Source organism: Anastrepha ludens, chromosome 2 (assembly GCF_028408465.1).
Source record: "Anastrepha ludens isolate Willacy chromosome 2, idAnaLude1.1, whole genome shotgun sequence".
Lineage (NCBI taxonomy): Eukaryota > Metazoa > Arthropoda > Insecta > Diptera > Tephritidae > Anastrepha > Anastrepha ludens.
The window spans coordinates 69,697,748-69,719,728 of NC_071498.1; the positions used below are offsets into that span (position 1 = coordinate 69,697,748).

The 21,981-nt window shown below is 36.9% G+C and overlaps 2 protein-coding genes across 2 annotated transcripts; one reads left to right on the forward strand and one right to left on the reverse strand.

Annotated features, from left to right (window-relative positions):
• Positions 1 to 1,669: 1,669 nt before the first annotated feature.
• LOC128858013 (uncharacterized) lies at positions 1,670 to 4,198 on the forward strand. The gene is made up of 2 exons (XM_054093922.1): positions 1,670 to 2,021; positions 4,065 to 4,198. Exons 1-2 carry the CDS (start codon positions 1,697 to 1,699, stop codon positions 4,085 to 4,087), a joined length of 348 nt encoding a protein of 115 aa, XP_053949897.1. The 5' UTR covers positions 1,670 to 1,696; the 3' UTR covers positions 4,088 to 4,198.
• On the reverse strand, positions 4,039 to 12,179 carry LOC128858009 (protein takeout-like). The gene is made up of 4 exons (XM_054093907.1): positions 12,088 to 12,179; positions 4,956 to 5,193; positions 4,453 to 4,592; positions 4,039 to 4,383 (listed from the first exon to the last, which is right to left on the reverse strand). The coding sequence occupies exons 1-4, from the start codon at positions 12,158 to 12,160 to the stop codon at positions 4,076 to 4,078; spliced, it is 759 nt and encodes a 252-aa protein (XP_053949882.1). The 5' UTR covers positions 12,161 to 12,179; the 3' UTR covers positions 4,039 to 4,075.
• Positions 12,180 to 21,981: the final 9,802 nt, after the last annotated feature.

Below are 21,981 nucleotides of genomic sequence, written 5' to 3' on the forward strand. Positions count from 1 at the left end.
AAATTATAATTCTTATTAAAATAGTTTAAAAACAATGTTGAATAATGTTAATTATAGATAAATGACTATTTGCATTTGTTGGTTTTTGACTTTGGTTTATTAAACAATGAAAAAATTGTACCTGAAAACGCGGATGTGTGAAAAAGTGTGTAAGCAAAAATATCAATGGCAACATTGTGTAGATACAACCAAACACGTACACACACAAACCGATGTATTGTGTAAATATGTAACGAAAGGAACGCAGTTGTTCTCGCGGGATGAGTTTTTGTGCTCGTTAGGGGCTGCGGTAAGGGACTACGTACGTCGTTCACTGTTTTCAGTATTAGGTTTAGAAACGTTTGATATATGAATATATATAAATAAGTCAGTAACGGCAATGTTCGGCCCTTTTTTGCAATTAAAGTAAGCGGGAAATATTCAAAATATTTTTAAAGCGACGTGTAGTGCGTATGCATATAAGTGAATATACTTGAAATAAACTAAAGCTAAAAAATTGTGTATTTGATTTTCTAAATTGCTACAACGGCAACACTTTCATTGCCAAATTGTCAGAGTAAGCTATGACGTGGTAGCCCCCTCTCTTCAAGGAGGTCACTGTTAAAATCCAGAGGAGAGGGCCCCTCCCTGTGGAATACCTCTGCAGACCTGTCCGCTTATTATTGTGTTGCCTAATCTTGCAGTTACTTTTTTTCTGGTAAGTATGGTCTCGATCAGAGTAGTAACATTAGATTCGACTATAAAATCTTCTAGAGCACCCATTATAGCGCTTGTATTAATATTGTTAAAGGCTGCTTCAATGTCTACAAAAGCTACCAAAGCAAACTTTTTTTCTGCCAGATTCTTCCACTTTTCCAGCAATTTCTCTAGATTTACCTTTTATGTAGGCGTGTTGTGCCGGGGAGAACTGTTGAGATTGGTATAATGCCCGTATATACTCATCGACAATCCTTTCTAGAATTTTGAAGAGAAAAGACGTAAGATTGATAGGTCTGAAGTCTTTAGGATTATTGTTGCCGGTTTAGTAGCATAAACATTCCCCATACTTACATACGGGGAATGCTGCTGGAGTGACCGTCCTTGGCCGGATATAAATCTGGGTCGTTTCGGTGACGTAGAACCGACTTTCGTGGAAACGTAGGATTATTGTGTGAGGACCTGCCTACCTTGGGTATGAAGGAGACTTTCGTCTCTCTCCAATTTAGCGGAATGTAGCCCCTATTCAAGCAGCTTCTAACAATGACTGTAATGAACGGGGAGATTACAACACGTGATTGTTGTAACTCCCTCGGATAAATTCCATCAGTGAGGGCTACAATGTGCACAGGAAAGATCGCGAGCGAGACAATGCTGGTAGCCTAGCGTTCATAGTCAACCGTACTGTGCTATAGCATCTTATCAATGCAGACATCGACCGCAGGGGCAGCACCTTATGGTGCTCACACTCCTCAAAGTAAATATACCCTCCGTGTCAGCTGACACGAATAAACTAATGAGAGTGAAGAGGAATTTCTCTGAGAAATCTTCCAATTATCAACCCTAATGGCAGGCGAATTAGTCGAAAGAGAGATATCAATAACCTCCTCTTAACCGTTTGATGTTTCCGACGCAGGAAATACAAACGTGGGGTGTTGTCGTTGCTCCAAATAAAGACAGTACGGGCTTGTTCGAGCTTCAATCACAACCGCAGTGTTGCATGATTTGTGAAAGTATCACGTTCGATGTAAAATTCTGGCAACATTATCAAAAGCATCACGTTCGAAGTGTCAAAAATAAATTGGCATCAAAAATTTTTTGTTTACCGAAATCAGAAAAGTATCAGTTGAGCAATTGCAACAGTGTTGCAAATAGCCATCAGTACAGCAGTATTGCCGCTTTTATTACGTGCCGCGAACAAGCCCTACGGCTAATAATGAAATCAAAAAAAGACTCGCCTCGATCATTTATCTCACTGCTTCCCCAAATGGTATGTCTAACATTGGCGTCGCAGCCGATGAGGATGGCCTCTTTGTTAAATGAAGGTGAGCCCACCAAGCGCCCCATTTCCTCAGGAGGTGCTGCATTTTTGTGGGCATGTATACAGAAATCAAATAGTAACAGTGGCCACTAGATGCTTCTACACGGACCACTGTCAAGGGTACAAGCTCTAGGCTTACTTTCAGACTGGACATAAAAAATACCAAAGTGTGTGCTCGGAGGCCCATGATCTTAGACTGCAGAACTTAGGGACTCTTCGGCTCTCTTGATCCACCTACAGCCATGGCAGATATCTCCCGAGTCGAAAAGAGGTACATGTCCTCGGTTTGCAATGAGGTATTCGACGATCATTTCTGACAGCCGTCCCCAATTGGCCAGCACCTTTCTACCACTGTGAGATCTTGTGTCTACGAGGGAGACTTGGAGGTGATCCCTGGCCACCTCGCAGCCGCAACCACCGGACTTTTTGTAGCACCCTCAACTCCCTGAGTCGAGAAATTGTTTATTTTCTTGGCAGCGCGCCCGCTCACATATTGTGATCGGTTACGCTTACCCGTGATTCGAGGTCGGTACTTTTCCTCGCGGCTATGGTTTCGTATTCCGAAACTACGGCTCCATTTATGACTCTGCTTCTTAGTTATCTTAGCCAGGATGAATTTGGCTCTCAGATAGCGCTCTTTGAGCAGCGACCCAGAGAATTTTTTATTTTTTATGTTTGGCATCCCTACCAGAGGTCACCGGAGAAGAGGATTGCGTTTGTTGAGTTATTGGCTGTAGACGGCTGGGTTTCAGCAATAGAGTGCTATGGGGAGCACTCGACGTGCTGGGTACGACCACTGTGTCTTGACTAGAAGCCAGCAGCTCGTCTTTCGTAATGTTTTTTGTTATGTTTTCCATTTATCTAAATTTTGGTTCCACAATTATGCATGGACGGAAATGGTCCGCCGCGGCAGAGCCGGCATACCGCGGTAAGGCACTTGCTACAACTGACTTTGCCTGGGCATCGGAGGCGACCGTTAACGACTGGTTATTTAGGCACTACCAGTCATGCAGCTCTCGGCACGGGTACCTCAACACCTTAGCTTAAAGTACTGACAAGGTTATACCGCCTTGACTCGGTCGACAGAGCCTTGTTTTGGTTGGGCTCACTTGCACGTGGGACCAAACCCCAAATGCGGAATGATACACAAGCCCGATAGGCAAATGTAAAATTATCAGATCTCAGACTCATGAGCATATTCTGCTGCACTAACAGGTGGTTGGACGCTCCAATGACGACAGTGTTCCATCGTCACCAAGCCGTTTCTGTTTCGGTCAGCCTATTATCGTTGAGTTAACTCATAAATAACAGGCTGGGGTGTGGTTTTTAGTCGCCTCTTACGACAGGCATCCATTACTTTGGGCAAATGCTAACCCCCTTACCCGCGGGGGGTAAAGTTGCTATTATCGAAAAAGAAATGTGCGAAATTTTCCGGTTTCTTTTTCAACTTTTGTTTTTCTTTCGGGCCATATCAACTAGGGATATTCTACCTTACGCGGTGTTAACAATGGAAGTAAACAAAGAAAAAATTCGGCACTTTTTTATAGTTTTTCTTTGATAAAGCCATGTTCGGCCATGCCGCTGAAATTGTGAACGGTGTTAATGGTACCGATAATTTAACAACTATATATATACATACATATATATGGTGCGTACACCCTTTTTGGGTGTTTGGCCGAGCCCCTCCTCCTATTTGTGGCGTGCGTCTTGATGTTGTTCCACAAATAGAGGGACCTACAGTTTCAAGCCGACTCCGAACAGCAGATATTTTTATGAGGAGCTTTTTCATGGCAGAAATACACTCGGTGGATTGCCATTGCCTGCCGAGGGGCGACCGCTATTAGAAAAATGTTTTTCTTAATTTTGGTGTTTCACCGAGATTCGAACCTACGTTCTCTCTGTGAATTCCGAATCGTAGTCACGCATCAACCCATAAAAATAAAATTATAAACTATGATATTTCACTAAAAATACTATGTCCTTTTTACCTATTTATTCCGTTATTGAACAATATGGTAAATAATATCTTAATACTTAACCTTTCCAGATATGACAAAATTATTTTGCTAAGAATAACTTTGGATATGGATTTTTACTAAATACATTATTGGTAATTCCATGAACAATCAATGCAAATGCTTTCTGCATTGCTGGTCGAAGTTCTCCATAAATTTCTGGCCAATTCTCGTTGACGAAACTATTTGCTGTATCTGCCAAATCTTTGTTGCCATCAAAAAGTCCACCAAATTGGAAGTGTACATTGTCGGGTTTCGACATCGTCAAACTTACATCAACAATCGATAAATATTCATCGTCGGCCTTCTTCACCAACTTACCATTTAATTTGGAAGTAAGCTTTATATTTTCTGTAATTTTGAAAATATTTATGAAATATAAATTTTCCTAATAATTTTGCTTTTGTTGAACTTAAGTACTTAGCACTATCTCGCAGTTGCCTTTGCCTTTGAATGGTAAACCCAAAATTGTTCCGCTGCCTTGGTAAGGACCGCGAATGATTGCTTGCGGTAGAGTTCCTTCCAGTAAAATGGGTCCTTTAACATCGCGCGTCAAACCTCTGAGAAAATTTGAGAAAATATTCTGATTAATAATTCAAAACAGATGAACTAAAGGATTAAAGTTCTGATTAAGTGAAGATTTAACGTAATGCATGCAAAATTATTATTCCCGACGTAATTTAACCTAGAAAATTTCGGGAACTTTTAATTTTTAAAGGTTATCCTGCAAATTGATCAAGATTTGATAATTTAATTAATCGTTTATTGAGTTCTTTCGAAAATATGTTACGTAAAGTCTATACTAACAGGTTCTTTATACCAGGGTAAGTTCATTAGGGCATTGAGTTCATTAGAAAGTTGTTTTGTGTTGTAATGAACTTGTGCAACGTATACTATATGTATGTATGTATGCATGTACTCACTCGACTTTTACGTTGTTTGCATTCGCCAAACCGAGAATATCTATTTCCTTGAAGTTCAATCTGATATTTATGGGGCTATTTGGGTTTTGGTCAAATGTCAGCGATTTAATATGCAAAGGATCGAAAGGTATGAGATTCAATGCACGTAAACCCGTTTTCGCATATTTCTTCAGTATTATATTTGCGACATTTGTGCTGCAAGCCGCATCACCAAAGCGACATTTTTCAAAATCCAGTGCTGGAAAAAAATAAAAGTTATTAAAAATTGCAACATTCGATTCGGCACAAGCAAATATTCAATTGTGTGTATTAAATAACAAAATAAGGGAGCAAACAACTTACGAAGTCAGAATTTTCAATAGAATTATGTGGTTAGTCCATAGTAGGAATTAAAAAAAAACATTATTTTTGTTTAAAAGATTTTTAATACTATAGAAATTACTTTTTGAAAGGATTACGTGGCAAAAATGTCTGAATACTTCAAATCTGAATTTTAACGCAACCCATCTCGGTCACCAAAACTTTGAACACGTTCCGAGGACTAAATGGTTTTTCAATTCGTCTAGACTCGGGCACTTGCTTTTAAAGAATTTACGCTGGGTATCTTTCTCGATATAAAAAGGGTTTTCAACAACATCTGTTCGGATGTTGTTATCAGGCGGGTCTGGTCCGGCTACTGGTGGAGTGTATTCTGCTACGTCTGCTATTAAATAATCATTATCTCGGAGATACTTAAATAATATTTTAATAAATACTTCATTCTTACTTCATACTGGCTACAATTGTATGGCTTATGAGGTATAGCTATCGCGGCATCAGGAAAGCATCTTCAAGTTCTGAGCGAACTGTTACAACTGTTACGTGCTCTACGTTGTGGATAGCTGGTCCAGGGAGAGTGATGACTGAAGTGGACTGACAAAAAGCAGCATCCATGCTTTTCTCACGAGCGCTACCTTACTTCTGCTCTAATCAAGGCACTTGAGACTCTATGAGTCCTGCTCTCCATTGGCCAAACCTGGTAACCTATCCACCTTGATTATATTATATTTATACAACTTCGACTTAGTAGGCAATTGAGAAGTAATGTCCTCTCTCACACTCTATGCATGCTAGTTTATGGGGCAGAAGCATGGATCGTGCGCATTAGAGTGATCCACTGGAGTTTTCGAGAGAAATGTTTTGCGGAAGATTATTATTATTAGAAGGCCATTACGCACTGCGACCAGAGTTGATCTATTGTGCAAGGCCTATTTTCGTTTTAGCTTTTTAAATAGTTTAGCATAATTTTGGGTTTGTTGTTACAAAGATTGCATGGAGATACTACGGTACCATGAGATTCCATAAGGTGTTGAGAAGGTTTAGGCAATCATTTGCCAATTTAGAGGTGATAGTTGTTGATAGAAGGGCCTTTAGAGCCGCTTGGCTATCTGAAGGCATGTTAATGTGAGAACCTCTCATTTTCCTGCGACGGCATTCTCTCACATGTTTTTCTGCCTGGAATATTGTTGGGTAGAGTCCCATCCGAATCAGTGTTTTGAATTCACCCCTTTGATTTTTGCCCCTGCTGTACCATTTTCCAATTTGGACCCATCAGAGAACCATATCTGAGATCCAGGTTTGAAATTGATGGAATTATGGAAGTTCCTAAAGAGTATTGGTTTGGGTGATAGTATGTCATCCCTATGAAGAATGGGATTATGTAGGAAGTCTTCTAGGATCTTTACATGTCCTTTCATATTGCTCCACTTTTAAGTTCAGATATACCTTTTAATCTTAAGGCACTCGAGAGAGCTTCCCTTTCAATCAAGATTGGAAGCGATGTTATGTTCAGGAGCACACCCAATGTATTAGTTGGATATGTTTTCATAGCCCCTATAATACCGACACATACCAAGCGGGTCAGTTTGTTTAAATCATTTACTGCTTTTCTTTGCTTAACCTTGGGCCACCATGCTAAGGATGCATACGTGACTATGGGTTTCACAACTGTGGTCAAAGGGCTTTCTAGGGTTTAGTCCCTGGTTTTGAAGTAACTCTCTTAATATGGGAATGCGAAGTAAGCGTCAAGATAGTTCGTTTCTGTCGGGAGTTGAAGTGTTGTTCCGTTAAGGATCGGACATTTGAGATTTAATTTTCCTTCTCCTAGTAAACAGTACACGTGCTGTTTTGGATTGATTAATGGAAAGTCCTTTTTCCGTGCACCATTTGTTTATTATTATAAGGGCTTGCTTCATGCGATCCGAAATGGTTTCCTCATGCCAGCCTAATACATAAACTACTAGGTCATCAGCGTAACCCTGAGTGTGAAAACCTATGTTCTTCAGTTTGTGGAGAAGTTGATCTAAAACTAGAGTCCACAAAAGAGGACAGAGTGCGCCTCCTTGGGGCAACCCCTTGTGGCTTTGATAGATTTGATTGTTCTTCCTAGTTCGGAGCTGATCGTCATAGATTTAAACATGAATATTATCCACCTAGTGATGGGTTCAGGTACCTTCTTTAGGCAGGGCCGTGGAGAGAGTATTCGGGCCCCGGGGGAAGCTTGAGATGCGGGCCCCTTCAAATTTTTTTTATTTATCAAAATGCGTATTATGTTATAGTGAGCCTCGAGTCCGGGCCCCTCTGAAAACTCCGGCCCGGGGGAAAAAGTACCCGATCCCCTCCTCTCTCGTCGGGCCTGTCTTTAGGTATAGGTTATTATAGATTGGCTCATAGGAAGTGTTATCAAAAGCTCCTGATAAGTCAATAAATTCACATAGAGCTATCTGTTTGCACTCAACAGCCTTTTCAATAACTGTTAGCAGGCTGTGTTTTGCAGTCTCAGTGGATTTTCCCTGTTGATAGGCAAATTGAAGTCGATGCAGTGGGAAGTTGGTTAAGTTGTTTTCCCTTATATATTGATCTACTATCTTTTCTATTGTTTTAAGGAAAAATGAGCTGAGACTAATTGGTCTGTATGATTTAGGCAATTGTTCGGGTTTTTTTCCCTACCTTTGGTATAAATACAACCTTAGCCTCAGCCCATTTTGAAGGTAAATATCCTAGCAGTAAGCTTGCTTTGTATAATCTGGTCAAATTAGGGATAATGTGGTTTGTAAAAGACAGGGGAATATCCCATCAGGTCCGGGAAATTTGTATGGACTGAATGTTGATATCGCCCATTGTACCTGCATTTTATGGAATAGCTTGTTTGCTAGTTTTAAGTTCTCAGCACTCGTAGATGTAGTAGTTTCTGCCGGCGCAGAGATCTCGTCTAGCACTAGTGATCCATGGAAGTGAGTGTCCAGCAGAAGTTGACTGGAAATCTTTTCACACAGCCGCACCTTGTTTTCGTCCTTTCCTCCGATCAGACGATGGAATGATCAGCTGTATAAGTTTTACAACAATGTATTGTAGATGCAGTGCGTCAGATTAAGCGGCTCCAGTTGCTTGCCCATGTCGTACGAATGGACTGAAACGCTCCAACTCTGAAAATATACAACGTCAACTGCCTTCAGCAAGAGGTTTTTTTGCACTCGGCCAATATCCCTTAGATGGTTATAACATCAATCAAGGATAAGGAATTTTATATTTATAAGGGAGGAGCACAGAATTAGGAATTAGAAATGATAGTGCAGAGATACTAATATAGGTTTTTTAAATAATTTTATTGTATCATCAGCAGCCGCCGTAGCCGATTGGTTGGTACGTGACTGCCATTTGGAATTCAGAGAGAACGCAGGTTCGAATTTCGGTGAAACACCAAAAATAAAGAAAAAGTTTTTTCTAATAGCGGCCGTTCGGAGTCGGCTTGTGAACAACATCAAGACGCACGCCACAAATAGGAAGAGGAGCTCGGCCAAACACACAAAAAGCGTGTACGCACCAATTATATATCATATTTGATCATATCTGAATTAAGCTTATAAAGCAAATGCAGTGAAAAGAAAAACTGAATAACGGAATTATAGCTAGTATCGCTCCTGACTCCGCAAGAGTTGATCATATTAAAGTTCAACAAAGTTCGCAGAATCGATACAAGGTGAACTCTTTGTACTTCTATGCCCCCTCATTAATATAAAGGCCTTTTAATTCGCTTTTTGAGAAGATAAAGTCTGCGATCCGTAAAAGTGTAAGCAATTTGTGTTTTCACACTAAACTCTTTGCAATTTTCAAACGCGTTATGACAAAAGTCGTATGATCTGAATAATTTGCAAAAAAACGTGTGTACTTTCCATATAAGAAGAGAATATGCATACTTAATTTCTTGTTTGAAAAAAAAAAACTATATTTTTCTGAAAAGAAAACCAAATTTCAGCTAAGTAGAAATACAATTATGCAAAAAAAATAGACATATTCATTTGACACCGATATTGTCATATTTTTTATAATTACCATTGCTTTTGACTATATTTAGGCTATCGGTAGAGGCATCGAAATGAAACATGGTTTCAAATGAGGCCCTTCTAAAGCTAGTGTTAGAAGTTGAGAATAATCGGTTCATAGGAGGCACGAATATTTTCGTGCAGTTGTGACCGCTTAACAGAATTGTTGCGGACAGCGGGTTGACGGTTGAGGACTTGATGACAATTTATTTGTTTACAAGCAAAAGCAGACAATAACAAGCAAAAATATTCGATTTGCACAACAAACAATGCAAACGATCAATAACGTAGAAAAAATAGTTTTTTTGTAACAAAGAGCTTCAACGAGCAGCTTCACAAATTAGCAAAGAAAAGATTTCACTACAAAATTAATTTTAATGTAACTACAAAAGGTCATCTGAAAACCGTTGACATATTGTTTTCCGTCCCCGTCGCAATTGTGTTTAACCGACCGAATTTTGCTACGGTATTGGATCAGCTGATCACCACCCGTGAACCCGTTACCCGTTACTGAGCTCAGAACCACTGTGCGCTGTAAAAAAGTAATAAAAAAGTAAAGAAACTGACAGTCATGAACGCTAGAAAAGATGTGGAAGAAAAAACGGGATGGAAATCATTTAAGCCTGCAACGAAGATAAAAATTGAGATTACAAAATACGAACTGAAGGAAAGTAACGTCCGTACAGTGCAAAGAGCTTCGAACGAAATGGGCCTGAAGTCATGAATCCAAAGCTCATCCAAAAAATTTGGTCTAACAGATTACTATGAGGTCCTCATAGTAAAATAAAAATAATTTTCATTTTTATATATTTTTTGGGTTCAAAGAAAGTTTGGGCAAAAATCCCATTCCATGGCTCGGTAATAGTCCAGACCTCAATTGTATGGAGAACTTGTGGCACTTTATAGTCAAGAAAATTCGGAAAAAGAACCTGTAACATTAGAGAATCTGGAGGTGTGGTGCAATGGGGTTGGTGAAGAAGAAATAACAAAATTATGTGAGCCAATTCTGAGGTGCATGGAATCTATTAAAGGAAGATCCACGTCCACGTTCACTTGTTTTTTAAATGTTCAGTATTTTGAAAATTAAATACAAGCATTTTAATCCATGTTTTGACCAAAATTGGAAATAAAATGAGTATTTAATACTAGACCTTAATACAAACTGAAATATGAAATTTCGTATTTTTGTTAGTTTTTTTCACTTAAAAAAATAAAGAATTCTATATCGTTGAAATTACTTCAAGTTGAACATTTCGCTATTAAACATAAATATATGATGCAATTTGTTCCTTATATTTTGATATTCTAACAGTACAGCTGAAATATTCGTAATATGTATGTGAATACTCTTTTTTAAGTGTAAGTGTAACATTCTCGAGATTTGTCATTGCTTGACGAAGGGCGACCGCGATTGGTATTTCATTGGTTTCATAAGAACCAGAAATAATTCAGGAAGTATCCCTTCTGAAACCTCATTTGAAGCGCACTTTCTTCGATTAGACTTTGAAAAAAACTGGAAGAAGATTCTGAATTCCATGCAGCGACGAATTTTATTTTTGGCTCAATGGCTTTGTCAATAGTAAGATACATTATTGTATAGCAACTGGCCCATGTATACTTCAAGATACTACATTGTATCCATACATATCATATCCGCTCAGGAAAGCGAAAGTGCTAGCCGGTGTACGTTAAAGAGTGACTGCTGGTAGAGATTTACTACATTATTTAGTCACTGATGTCAAACAACCGCGGCAAGTTACCTAATTAGGCAGCAAATATGAATAATACACATAAATTTGTCATGAGCGATCGCGCGATTTGATATCGTTAGACTTTTTCTTGTGGAGTTTTCTGACGCCACAGGCCTATGCTAATAAACCTCAATCGACCGATGCCCTCAAATCCAACATAATGAAGACCACTACTCGAATTTGTCCGAAAGTAAGCAACAGCGCCATTAAAGATTTAACTTCTCCGATGAACTCTCGTGCAAAATGAGCCGATTTAAGGGGGGCTTCAGTCGGCTTCAAAAAATCGATTTTTTTACTGCAATCGATAGGCATATTATAGGAGAATATGCTCTCAAAATTTTATAGCGGAATTCAAAGTGATTTCGGAGTTATAGGCCTGTGTACCGTCCCTCGTGTGAGTATACCGTCTACCTTCTGAAAACTTTGAAACACGTTTTCTCAAAACCATGTTTTTGAAAATGGCGTGTAAGATTAAAAACAAACGACGAAAGTTAGCGTTTCAAACCGATAATCTATATAAAGATAATTAAAATGCCCAACTAATTAACTAACAAAATACAAAAAAAAATGTTGTTGAATGTTATTTAACACTTTTTTTGGAAAAATAGCGAAAAAAAGCATTTTTTTTAATAATTAATTGTGTGTTCATTTTTTCATGTTTTTATACAAGAGTAGTCTATTATATGCGGGAAAGCCTTCAGAATAAGACAATATTTTTCTTTTGTGTTTCAGGTGAAAACTACAACCGCAATCTTACACGCCGTTTTACTAGCGCGGAACGAGAAGCTATGCGAGATCCCTCATATGCCCGCCATTTTGTTTTTTTATTTATGTTAAAAAATTGCTTAGTACCTACTCTTCAATCATGCCTTCAAATAAATGCAAAAGATTATTCCTGTGTGTCGCCTCGAAAAAAAATTGAAAAGAAACATCTTTTTCTGAAGCCACTGATAAGAGGCCCTCTTAAGGAATTGATCTGATAACGTTTATAGGTGTATTTCAGTTTCAGAATAAACTCACCTATTTGCGCCTTAGCTGATTGCACGCAATATGCTGTGAATGCCAACACTATTATGAAATTAGTTCGCAACATCCTCGCTTGTTTTTACCCGTATTGCCAAACCGAAATATCTCGCCTTGAGTCTTGAGTACCTGATAATGTAACGAATGCATAATGCACTGCAGCATTTCACTTTTATACGATTCTCGTTTTGATTTGCAAAATGCGGGTTTGTTTAATTAGCAGAAACGAGTTCAGCAGATCACTCGCTGTTTCACTTAGTAGAACAAGGAGCTGTGCATGTTAATTAGTAAAAGAAAAAGCTTGTCAACATGATCATATCTGCTCACCGGCTTAAAAGAGTTATTACAAATCCAATTTCTTTTTTTTCTTCGAATCTAGAAAATACAAATTATTACGAAATACTCGTAATATATATATGTACATACAAGTGAGTGAAAATTATAATATATATGTATGTAAAAGTGGCCAAGATATGTATGTATGCGTCATACATATTGTCAAGTTAAAGTCAAGTTAAATCATGCACTTTAATATTGTATATTTACATAATACCTATATACATAAATATAAAATATATTATAATATTTTCATTTCTTTTTCTTTACACGTGCGTTCCGTTTTAGCTTGGCCGCCTAGATTTAGACTCTTTATTAGTTTTGCACTTCGAACTCATGGTATTTCATGCCTTTTACTCATCACAGTACCTCATCTAGGCCCAGTTCCCTTATTAAACTCTGGATGGAGTTGGGTTAAATTGAGCGTATGTGCCTTTTTCTGGCTGCAGTTGACCAAGATGTCACAATCTTCTCCGCGCTATAGCGCTATATTCCAGGATAAGGTGGAGTGAAGTCTGCAGAGATTGGTCGTAGAAACGGCAAGAGTCCGTAGACCAAATCTCGATCATGTGCAGATGACTTCGTAGTCTGCATTAGCCTGTGAGAATGGCCGTGAGCATCCTCAGTTTATCCTTGGGGAGAGATTTTTAAACCTCTTTTGGTTGTACCCTCCCAGTAGGGATTCCGCCTGGCGTAGCCCCATAGTTTGGTGCCAGCAAACCTCTCTTAGCCCTAGTTCTTCAATCCTAAGCTTCTCCTTGATGGTGTGGTCCCATAGCAAGGAAGGGCCTGTGTTCTGGGACCCAAATTAGTCGGATGCGATTGTGCGTTCCTTGTAGATTTAGTTTCTCGATACATTCAGGGACCAGTGAGGATTTGATCTCACAGGACGATAGGGTCATGAGTGGTGCCTGTCTGTCACTCAGAATGGCAATTCGTTCATTCCGGAAATTCCTGTCTAAGTTTATCTCTGCACATAGTCAGATCGCATACATCTCCGCTTGGCCATCTATTGGTCCAGTCGTATATTTCATTTATGGCTAATTGTAATTGTGACATCGGTATGACTTCAGATAAACTTTAAAAATTTTATTTACAATACTATATTTATTTATCCAGTAAAAACTTGCAACTTCCTCTCAAAATTCAATGCCATTTTGCTCTCTCACTTTCCCCTACTTTGCAAGTTTTTTGGATACATGAACTCCAAAACTTAATAATTTGATAAAAAATGATTTGCTTCATGAACAAACCTTGTATGATTTTCTTGTGACTAGCTGTACATGTACGTCTATACATACTTATACGAATATATGTTCTCACATATGCAAGTCCAACGAATAAGTGCATGAAAGCAAAAGTGTAATGAAACGAGTCATTGACTTAAAAATGTTTCTAATTTGTAATTTTCGTTCTTTCAAATCCGGTTGTAGCTCCTGATTCTAAATCTAAGTCATTATATTGATTGCTTTTGTTTAATTCATTTTAAAATGTTGAGTAAGTAAACTGAAAGCCGCCATATATTTTCTGGCAACTGAAACGCGGCGTTACTACGAAGCGGCGGAAATGGGCAGTCTTTGCCTGATGATGGAATATCAATGTACTTACAAATATAACACATGTGCTAAAAAGTCCCGGACTTAGCAATAAAAACACGTTTTATTTTATTCAAAATCAGCTTTACTCATCAACGTAATTTCCATCAAGAATAACGCAACCATTCCACCGCCGCTTTAACATTTCAATATCACTTTTTGGAACGATTTATCTTTTGCTTCAAAATAGGCCTCAGTTTCAGCGATAATTTCTTTATTCGAGCGAAATTTCCTACCGGCGAGCATTTTTTAGGTCCACGAACAGCCAGTAGTCGCTGGGGGTCAAATCTGGTGAATACGGTGGATGTGGAAGCAATTCGAAGTTCAATTCATGTAGTTCGCCATTGTTTTGATTGATTTTTGACACAGGACGTTGTCTTGATGAAACAGAACAGCGAACAAACGTGACACCCACTTTGAATAGAGCTTTCTCATAGTCAATTAATGTAATCATAGTCATGCAATGTAAAGTCACACTCTTTTACTTCTATCTTTACGATGTCAGTTAACTCACGCAATTTCACCTTTCGATCATTCAAAAGGATTTTGTGTTTTTTTATATTTTCTGGTGATACCGACTCATTTGGCCGGCCACTGCAGACAAGAAGCAGTGTAAAATTAAAACACAAATTCTTTGTGATCTATTGTTTAGAAAATAACAAAAGTAGCGTCACTCTTAGCACAACAACTCACGAACTAATAAATAGAATACCATGAAATTTTAACAGCTGTATTTTTAAGGTTAGTACTAACTAAAATGGCGGCCGCCGTGGTCGAATGGGTTGGTGCGTGACTACCATTCGGAGTTCACAGAGAGGACGTAGGTTCGAATCTCGGTGAAACACCAAAATTAAGAAAAACATTTTTCTAATAGCGGTCGCCCCTCGGCAGGCAATGGCAATCCACCGAGTGTATTTCTGCCACGAAAAAGTTTCTCATAAAAATATCTGCCATTCGGAGTCGGCTTGAAACTGTAGGTCCCTCCATTTGTGGAACAACATCAAGACGCACACCACAAATAGGAGGAGGGGCTCGGCCAAACACCCAAAAAGGGTGTACGCGCCAATTATATATTGTAATATATATATATACTAACTGAAAAATAAGTGAATTAGTCTTATTGCATTTATTGTTATCTATGTGTTAGGCCTGGGACTTTTCAGCCCATGTGTATATCATTGTGGTGTGGGTGTGATAACTGCTGTTGATAATTACTCTGATATTGATCGACAATTGTCGCGTTAAATTGGCTACATTTGAGACGTGACTTTTTTAAACTTGATTTTCCTCATAATATAGATTCCTTTGGTTTATTTATATTACTAGCGTACCCTCGCCCGCTTCGCTAGACGATAAATTCAATGATTTGCTGAAAGAGAATAAAATTAATACGAAACAAAGCAAATTCTTTGATACAATTTCATTCGAACTTTATTGTAACACTTTTTGGTAGACAACGTTTTTGGTTTTATCATCTTTCGCGTGAATAATGACGATGGTTTGCCAACTCGTGAGCAAGCTACATACAATTGTCCATGAGAAAAAATTGGGTATTCTAAATTAATACCGCACATTTGTAGAGACTGTCCTTGCGCCTTATTATTTGTCATAGCGAAGGCAAGGCGAATAGGGAACTGCAAACGTTTGAAATCGAATGGTAAATCCGTCGGAATCAGTGGAATTCTGGGTATCAAAACGTCTTCTCCTTTGTACTTCCCTTTCAAAATTGTTGCTTCGATAACGTTACCCATTAGCTTCTTCACAGCGAGTCTGGTACCGTTGCAAAGTCGGGGCACATTACTATTGCGCAGCATAATAATCGGTGCTCCAATTTTTAATCGTAAATTATGAGGTGGTAAGCCTGGCAAATCGAGTGAGTTTAAGAATTCAGTTGGATAATTTACGACCTCATCTTGATCAGTAATAGTGTCCATTGACTTATACGCAACTATGTCACCAGGTATTTGATCTAAAATAGCTGAATTTATATCATTGACGTCCTTATTTTTCCCAGCTAAAATTGCTCTTTCGCTGAGTCAATCATGGTTTTTGTAATGTTGAACTATGTTTGGAAATACACTCTGTATCAATGCCTCTTTAGACTGTGCAAAAGTGCAGAAATTGTTAGGCAATGTTATCATTCCTGTTGTTTTTGAAAAAAGGTTTATTTTTTTTGGTTAAAAAGTGTTTTTTGAAGTTTTGAAAAACACTTCGCTCTAACAAATTTCTTCTCAGTTAATTGATATTTTGAAAAAACTATTTTTTTTTAATTTAACGTTTTTGAGAAAATTTTGTTCTTGAAAAAATTTCATACGTTTGTAAAAGTTTAAATTGATTTGTTAAAAAAGATTTTTTTCCGCTTTGAAAAACACCCCCTCGAAAAAATGTATTCTCTATTAATAGTGGAATATGAAATGCTTTGAAAACACCATTTTTTTTTTAAATTTTGTTTGGTTTTCAGAAAATTTTGTTTTGAAAAAATTTCATACCCTTGAAAAAGTTTTATTTTATTTTATTTGTTTAAAGTTTTTGGAATTTTTTTTTTTGTAATTTTAGAAAAACACCTCTTCGAAGAAATTTCTTTTATCTTTTTGAGGAAAATTTGGTTTTGAAAAAATTTCATGCTTTCGAAATTTTTTTATTTTACTTTATTTCTTCAAAATTTTTGAAAACAATTTTTTTTATAATTTTCGAAAAACACCCCTTTGAAAAAATGTTTTCTATGTGTCATAGTGGTATTCCATTAACTTTTAGGATTATAGTCAAATACTTACAAATATCTACGCTTTCACAAATAGCAACAATAAACAAATTTCCTCAAAACCAAAAAATTTACTTTTTTTCTAAAAAAATTCTAAACAAACAACGTAATAAATTTAGAATTTTGTGTTCACGAAAAAACAGTATTGTTTTTATTGTATTAACTGAAAACCAAAATGTTGCAAAAAATCAAAACAAAACTAAATTATTTTGTTGTGTACATTTGGTCCATATGTTCCATAAAAAGTTGATATGGTAAATAATATGCAGGGTCTGATACATGCAAATTTCCATTGACCATTATAGTGACAAAATTATCGATCACCAATTCCAACAGGATTTCAAAATCAGAGTTGGAATGAGTTGTTGTGTGGTGTACTTCTGAAAAAATGAGAAATAAACAAAATAAATCTAAAAATTCGAATTCTAACTTTATCTTGTGTATGTTCTTATTACCTTTGAATTTTTCCAATGAAGCACCATTAATTTTAAATTTTCCAAGAATTTTTTTTATCATTTCGCGTTTCTTTCCTTTTTCATTCGATTCCAACATTTGTTCATAGCCGAAAACATCGTTTGCAAACGCATTCATTTCCATATAGAATTGGTCAAAGAAAGCATTGCTCAATTGAATTGAAACATTATTTTCATAAATACTTAGGACCTTAACTAATGCACCTTGGTACATACTTAACGCAGATATTCATCGCGACCTTGACATCGATACTATTGATGAAACAATACAAAGCGCTAGCAGAAGACACATAAATAGAATATTAACGCATACAAATCCTATGATGAGAAGACTACCAAATAAAGAAAAATCTACCCAAAGTCGGCTTAACCGTCAAACATCAACAGATCTTGCAAAATCCTTGTAATCAATTGTCAACTAATCGTATATGTCATTGTTTGTTAACCACTTGTTTTTAAATAATATGTATATATTTCTTCTAAATGAGCTTGGGGGCATTGGCCCTTCAATATCACTCTCATTCCATCTTTTTGTAAATCAAATTACTTATTGTCTAACGACAGGTGTAATATTTTATGGAAGAAATAAAAAAAAAAAAAAAAATTTCATTCGAATCATTTGAAATTTCTGTATACAATAACGAAAAATTCAAAAAAAGTTGTACACATAAAATGAATGTCGATTCGAAACTTACTTTAATCTAAGAATCGAGCAAGTTTTGTTTTGTACAATATTTTGATTTTTTCTTTTTTTTATATGAAGAAAATATTTAAAAGAAATTTTTTTTTGCTAAAAACCTTCCCTTAGTGGATCCCTATAATATGAAAAAAGAACGAATAAAATTGGCCTCGTATCGGCCCAAAAAAATGCGTACAAACGAACATCATTTCATTTTTATATATATAGATAAATATAACAATTTTAATGATATAGTTGCATTTCAACTTTTGGACGTGTTTTGTTGTATTTTAGATTTAAAGCTATTGTTTTTTATAAAAAAAATAACAGTTTAATTAATTGCAAGTAATGTTTAACGATTCACTGTTTGCTGTTTGAACACAATAATTAAGTTTTTAAAATGATATTAGAAAAGTTACTGTCAGTGATTAAAAAAAATCTTTTTTTTGTTTTTAATAGACAGAGTATATATTATAATTCACGCTACTACCCTTTTTGGTGTTTGGCCGAGTTCCCCCTCCTATTTCTAGTATACGCCTTCATGTTTTCGCGCAAGTGGAGGTACCTACATTTTTATGCCGTCTTCGAACGGCAGGTGGTTTTTTATTAGGAGCTTTTTGGCGGCAGAAATATTCTCGGAGGTCTGCTATTCCAGCCCAGGGACGACTACTTTTGGGAAAAATTGTTATATCAATTGGTGTTTCGTGTCCGGGGTTAGAATACGCCCATATCCGAATGGTGGTCACGCCGCAAAACACTCGGATACGGCGAAAATATAAAAGGAAAACAACTTTCCCCTTGAAGTAATGAAATCTACTTTTAATGAGTAAATTGCTACTAAATGACCATAGAATCGCTGGTTTTTGCCTACTTTGCACTGACGTCTGTGGTGGAATCTCCGCCTCCACAATTAGAGTAAAATTTTGGACTTTATTCAGTTCATTTTCAAGTTTTGGTGAAGCTGTAGCCATTTATAAATATTTGTACAGACAGTCAAATTAAAATTACTATATTTACGAAATTCATAAAATTACTAACGAAACAGATTTCTAGAAGGCCACTCTAATATGAACACCTAGTCATAAAAGTATTTGAAATGAAAAAAGCCAAAATGTCTATAAATGGGAATAACATCACAAATGTTAAGCTGACAATTGAGGAAGTTCTGGAGAAGCATACAAAAACAGATTCGAAACAGTTGGTACGAGGGGTGCCTTTTATATTTTGGGATTAGAGAACAAAAACAAATTTTAATCCTCGAAAATCACTTTATCGTTTTTCAAAATATTCTCCATGAAGATCTATACACTTTTGCATGCGTTTGAACCAATTGTCGAAGCACTTTTGCCACTCTGAATGAGGTACCTCCAAAACATGCATTCGGAATGCCGCAACCGCTTCTTCAGGTGACGAAAAACGTTGACCTCTCAGTTTGTTTTTTACGTACGGGAATAAAAAGAAGTCAGTCGGTGCCAAGTCAGGACTATACGGTGGATGACCCATTAATTCGATGTTGTGGGTGCTCAAAAATGCAGTTGTTTGAGCCGATGTGTGAGAGCTCGCATTGTCCTGGTGAAGAGTGATCCGTCTTTGGCGATTGGTTTTCCTAATTTCTTGGAAGACAACTGGCAAACAAATGGTTGTGTACCACTCAGAATTTACTGTTCTGCGTTGTTCTAGTGGTACGGTTGCGACATGTCCATTTTTCCGAAAAAACAGGCGACCATTTGCTTGGAAGTGCTTCGTGCGCCAACAACTTTTGTTGGATTTGGCTCATCTTGAAACACCCATACAGTCGACTGCTGTATACTTTCGGGCTCATACGAATAAATCCATGATTCATCACCTGTCACGATGTCATAGACGTGTTTCGAAGCCCCGCGATCGTATTTTTTGAGCACTTCCTTCGACCAATCGACACGAGCCTTTTTTGAGCGATTGACAAATTGTGTGGGATCCAACGCGAACAAATTTTTTTGACAGTCAAATGTTTATGCAATATTGAATGTATGCTGGTCCCACTAATGCCTAAGATTGTCTCAATCTCACGATAGGTCACATGACGATCTTGCAATATCAGTTCGCGCACAGCATCAATGGTTTTCGGAACAACAACTGAATTTGGACGACCTTCACGAAATTCGTCTTGGAGTGAACTACGACCACGATTGAATTCACCATACCATCGATAAACACTGGTCCTTGATGGAGCTTCATCGCCAAAAAATGAATTAAGTTCATCCATGCAATGTTGCTGAGTTAATCCACGTCGAAAGTTGTAAAAAATAATCGCACGAAAATGTTCACAATTTAATTCCATTTTTGGACCGAGATGAATCTTTTAAGTTACTGTAAATAACACAAATAGCGCTGCTATTTCAAAACGTTCTGAGTACGTAAAAGCCAAAAAATGTCAAACTTTGCGATACAGCTGTCAGTTGCCAGATTGCAACACCAGGGTTGCCAAATCCTGCCAAATAAAAGGCACCCCTCGTATGAAGACTTTCAAATTATTTCTATAAACAAATGGACAATGACACAAAACATCTCTATCGAATAAACGTATGTATATCGAATAAATACTCGATGCAGATGTGGTATGAACCACAACTATTTGTAGCAAACTTTTCACTATAGACTTCTTGCCGACATCAGATGGGGTTATAATGTCCTCCAAGATAATATAAACTTTAATGAAATTTCTCACGGGCTCGATCTACGCAAGATCACTCAATTGGCCAAATTTTTATGAGAGAATGAAGCAAAGTTTTATATTACTTGCAGATCACGGGCAGTGAAAGAACCTAAATTTTTACATGTTTTATTTTGAAATAGCATCTAGGAGCGTCTTTTGAAAGACACTTTACATATTTATACAAAACTTACTAAAACAAAGTGTTTAAACAAAAATAAATCGAATTATACTTGTAATTATAGTTTCAGCTGCAATACAGCCGTACAGTACAAAAAGCAGCACACATAGACATACTACAGGTGGCATACACATACAGCAGCGCAAATAACTGCGAGACGATTGAAAAGCAATGAATGGGAAAAAGCACAAGGAAAATAAATTGTGCAAACACAAAAACAATTGCAAATATAATCATAAATCGATTGACAAAAAATAATATGGCAAATAAATATGTGTTGAGTGTGGCTCGGCAAATCGAATTAAAGCAATTTAATTAAAAATTATATTTAAATATAAAGCAAATAAATTTTTAAAACAGCTTGACGTTTACGAAACCTTTCGTATAAATTGTCTTATCAATTTGCTTGTTTTGGTTTATTAATATTTTCATTACCTTCACGTTAATCGGATAGCAAGACTTTGTGCATTTAATTTTTAAAATGAATTAGATATAAGTTTAATTGAGTTTATACACGTTTGATAAGCTTACTTTTGAAAATCCTTCACTTTCATGAAAATGCCTTTGTATCGCCAATTCTAAAGATATTGTAAATATTATATCATTAAGCTGTTTTTTTTAATTCAATAAAAACGCAGAACTTTTCCACATTCTTACAATTCATTCTTTATTTTATTGTAAATTAAGCGGCAAGATTCTTCAAAATATATTCTGTTAAATTGCCTTAGGACGTCCAGCTTTGACAAATTTATTCAACTAAGGAGGTCTGCACATGGATCGTTTTTAAATACGCTGTTGAACATATCTTTAAGAGACTTTTAAAATGCCTTTTCCACTGATGGTCGCATTTCATCATAAATTAGTGCCTAGTTTTATTATTTAATTCTTGCTGAAAGCGTTCCATCCAATCAAATAGGAAATCCATCTTGTAGGGTGACATAGCCAAGCTTACATCTTCAATGAACAAATATTCGTTGTCGCCATTCTTCACTAGCTTGGCAATAAGCATACAAGTATCTGTTACATTTGCTGTAAGTAAACTTAATGTTTTACGTGAAATGGGCCTTTGACATTAAGCTTAAAACCATGGTAGGGAGAAAGTAGATGATTGAAACTTTCGGGAGTATAGAAAAATGTTGAACATAGAAACTATTGTATTCACCTGACTGTTGCA

Coding starts and splice junctions, on each gene's coding strand:
- LOC128858013 (XM_054093922.1), top strand. CDS start 1,697: ATGATTTGTGAAAGTATCACGTTCGATGTAAAATTCTGGCAACATTAT. Junction 2,022..4,064: donor GGCCTCTTTGTTAAATGAAG/GTGAGCCCACCA, acceptor TAACCTTTCCAG/ATATGACAAAATTATTTTGC.
- LOC128858009 (XM_054093907.1), bottom strand. CDS start 12,160: ATGTTGCGAACTAATTTCATAATAGTGTTGGCATTCACAGCATATTGC. Junction 5,194..12,087: donor ATCAGCTAAGGCGCAAATAG/GTGAGTTTATTC, acceptor ATTTTTTTCCAG/CACTGGATTTTGAAAAATGT. Junction 4,593..4,955: donor GCAAACAACGTAAAAGTCGA/GTGAGTACATGC, acceptor AAATTTTCTCAG/AGGTTTGACGCGCGATGTTA.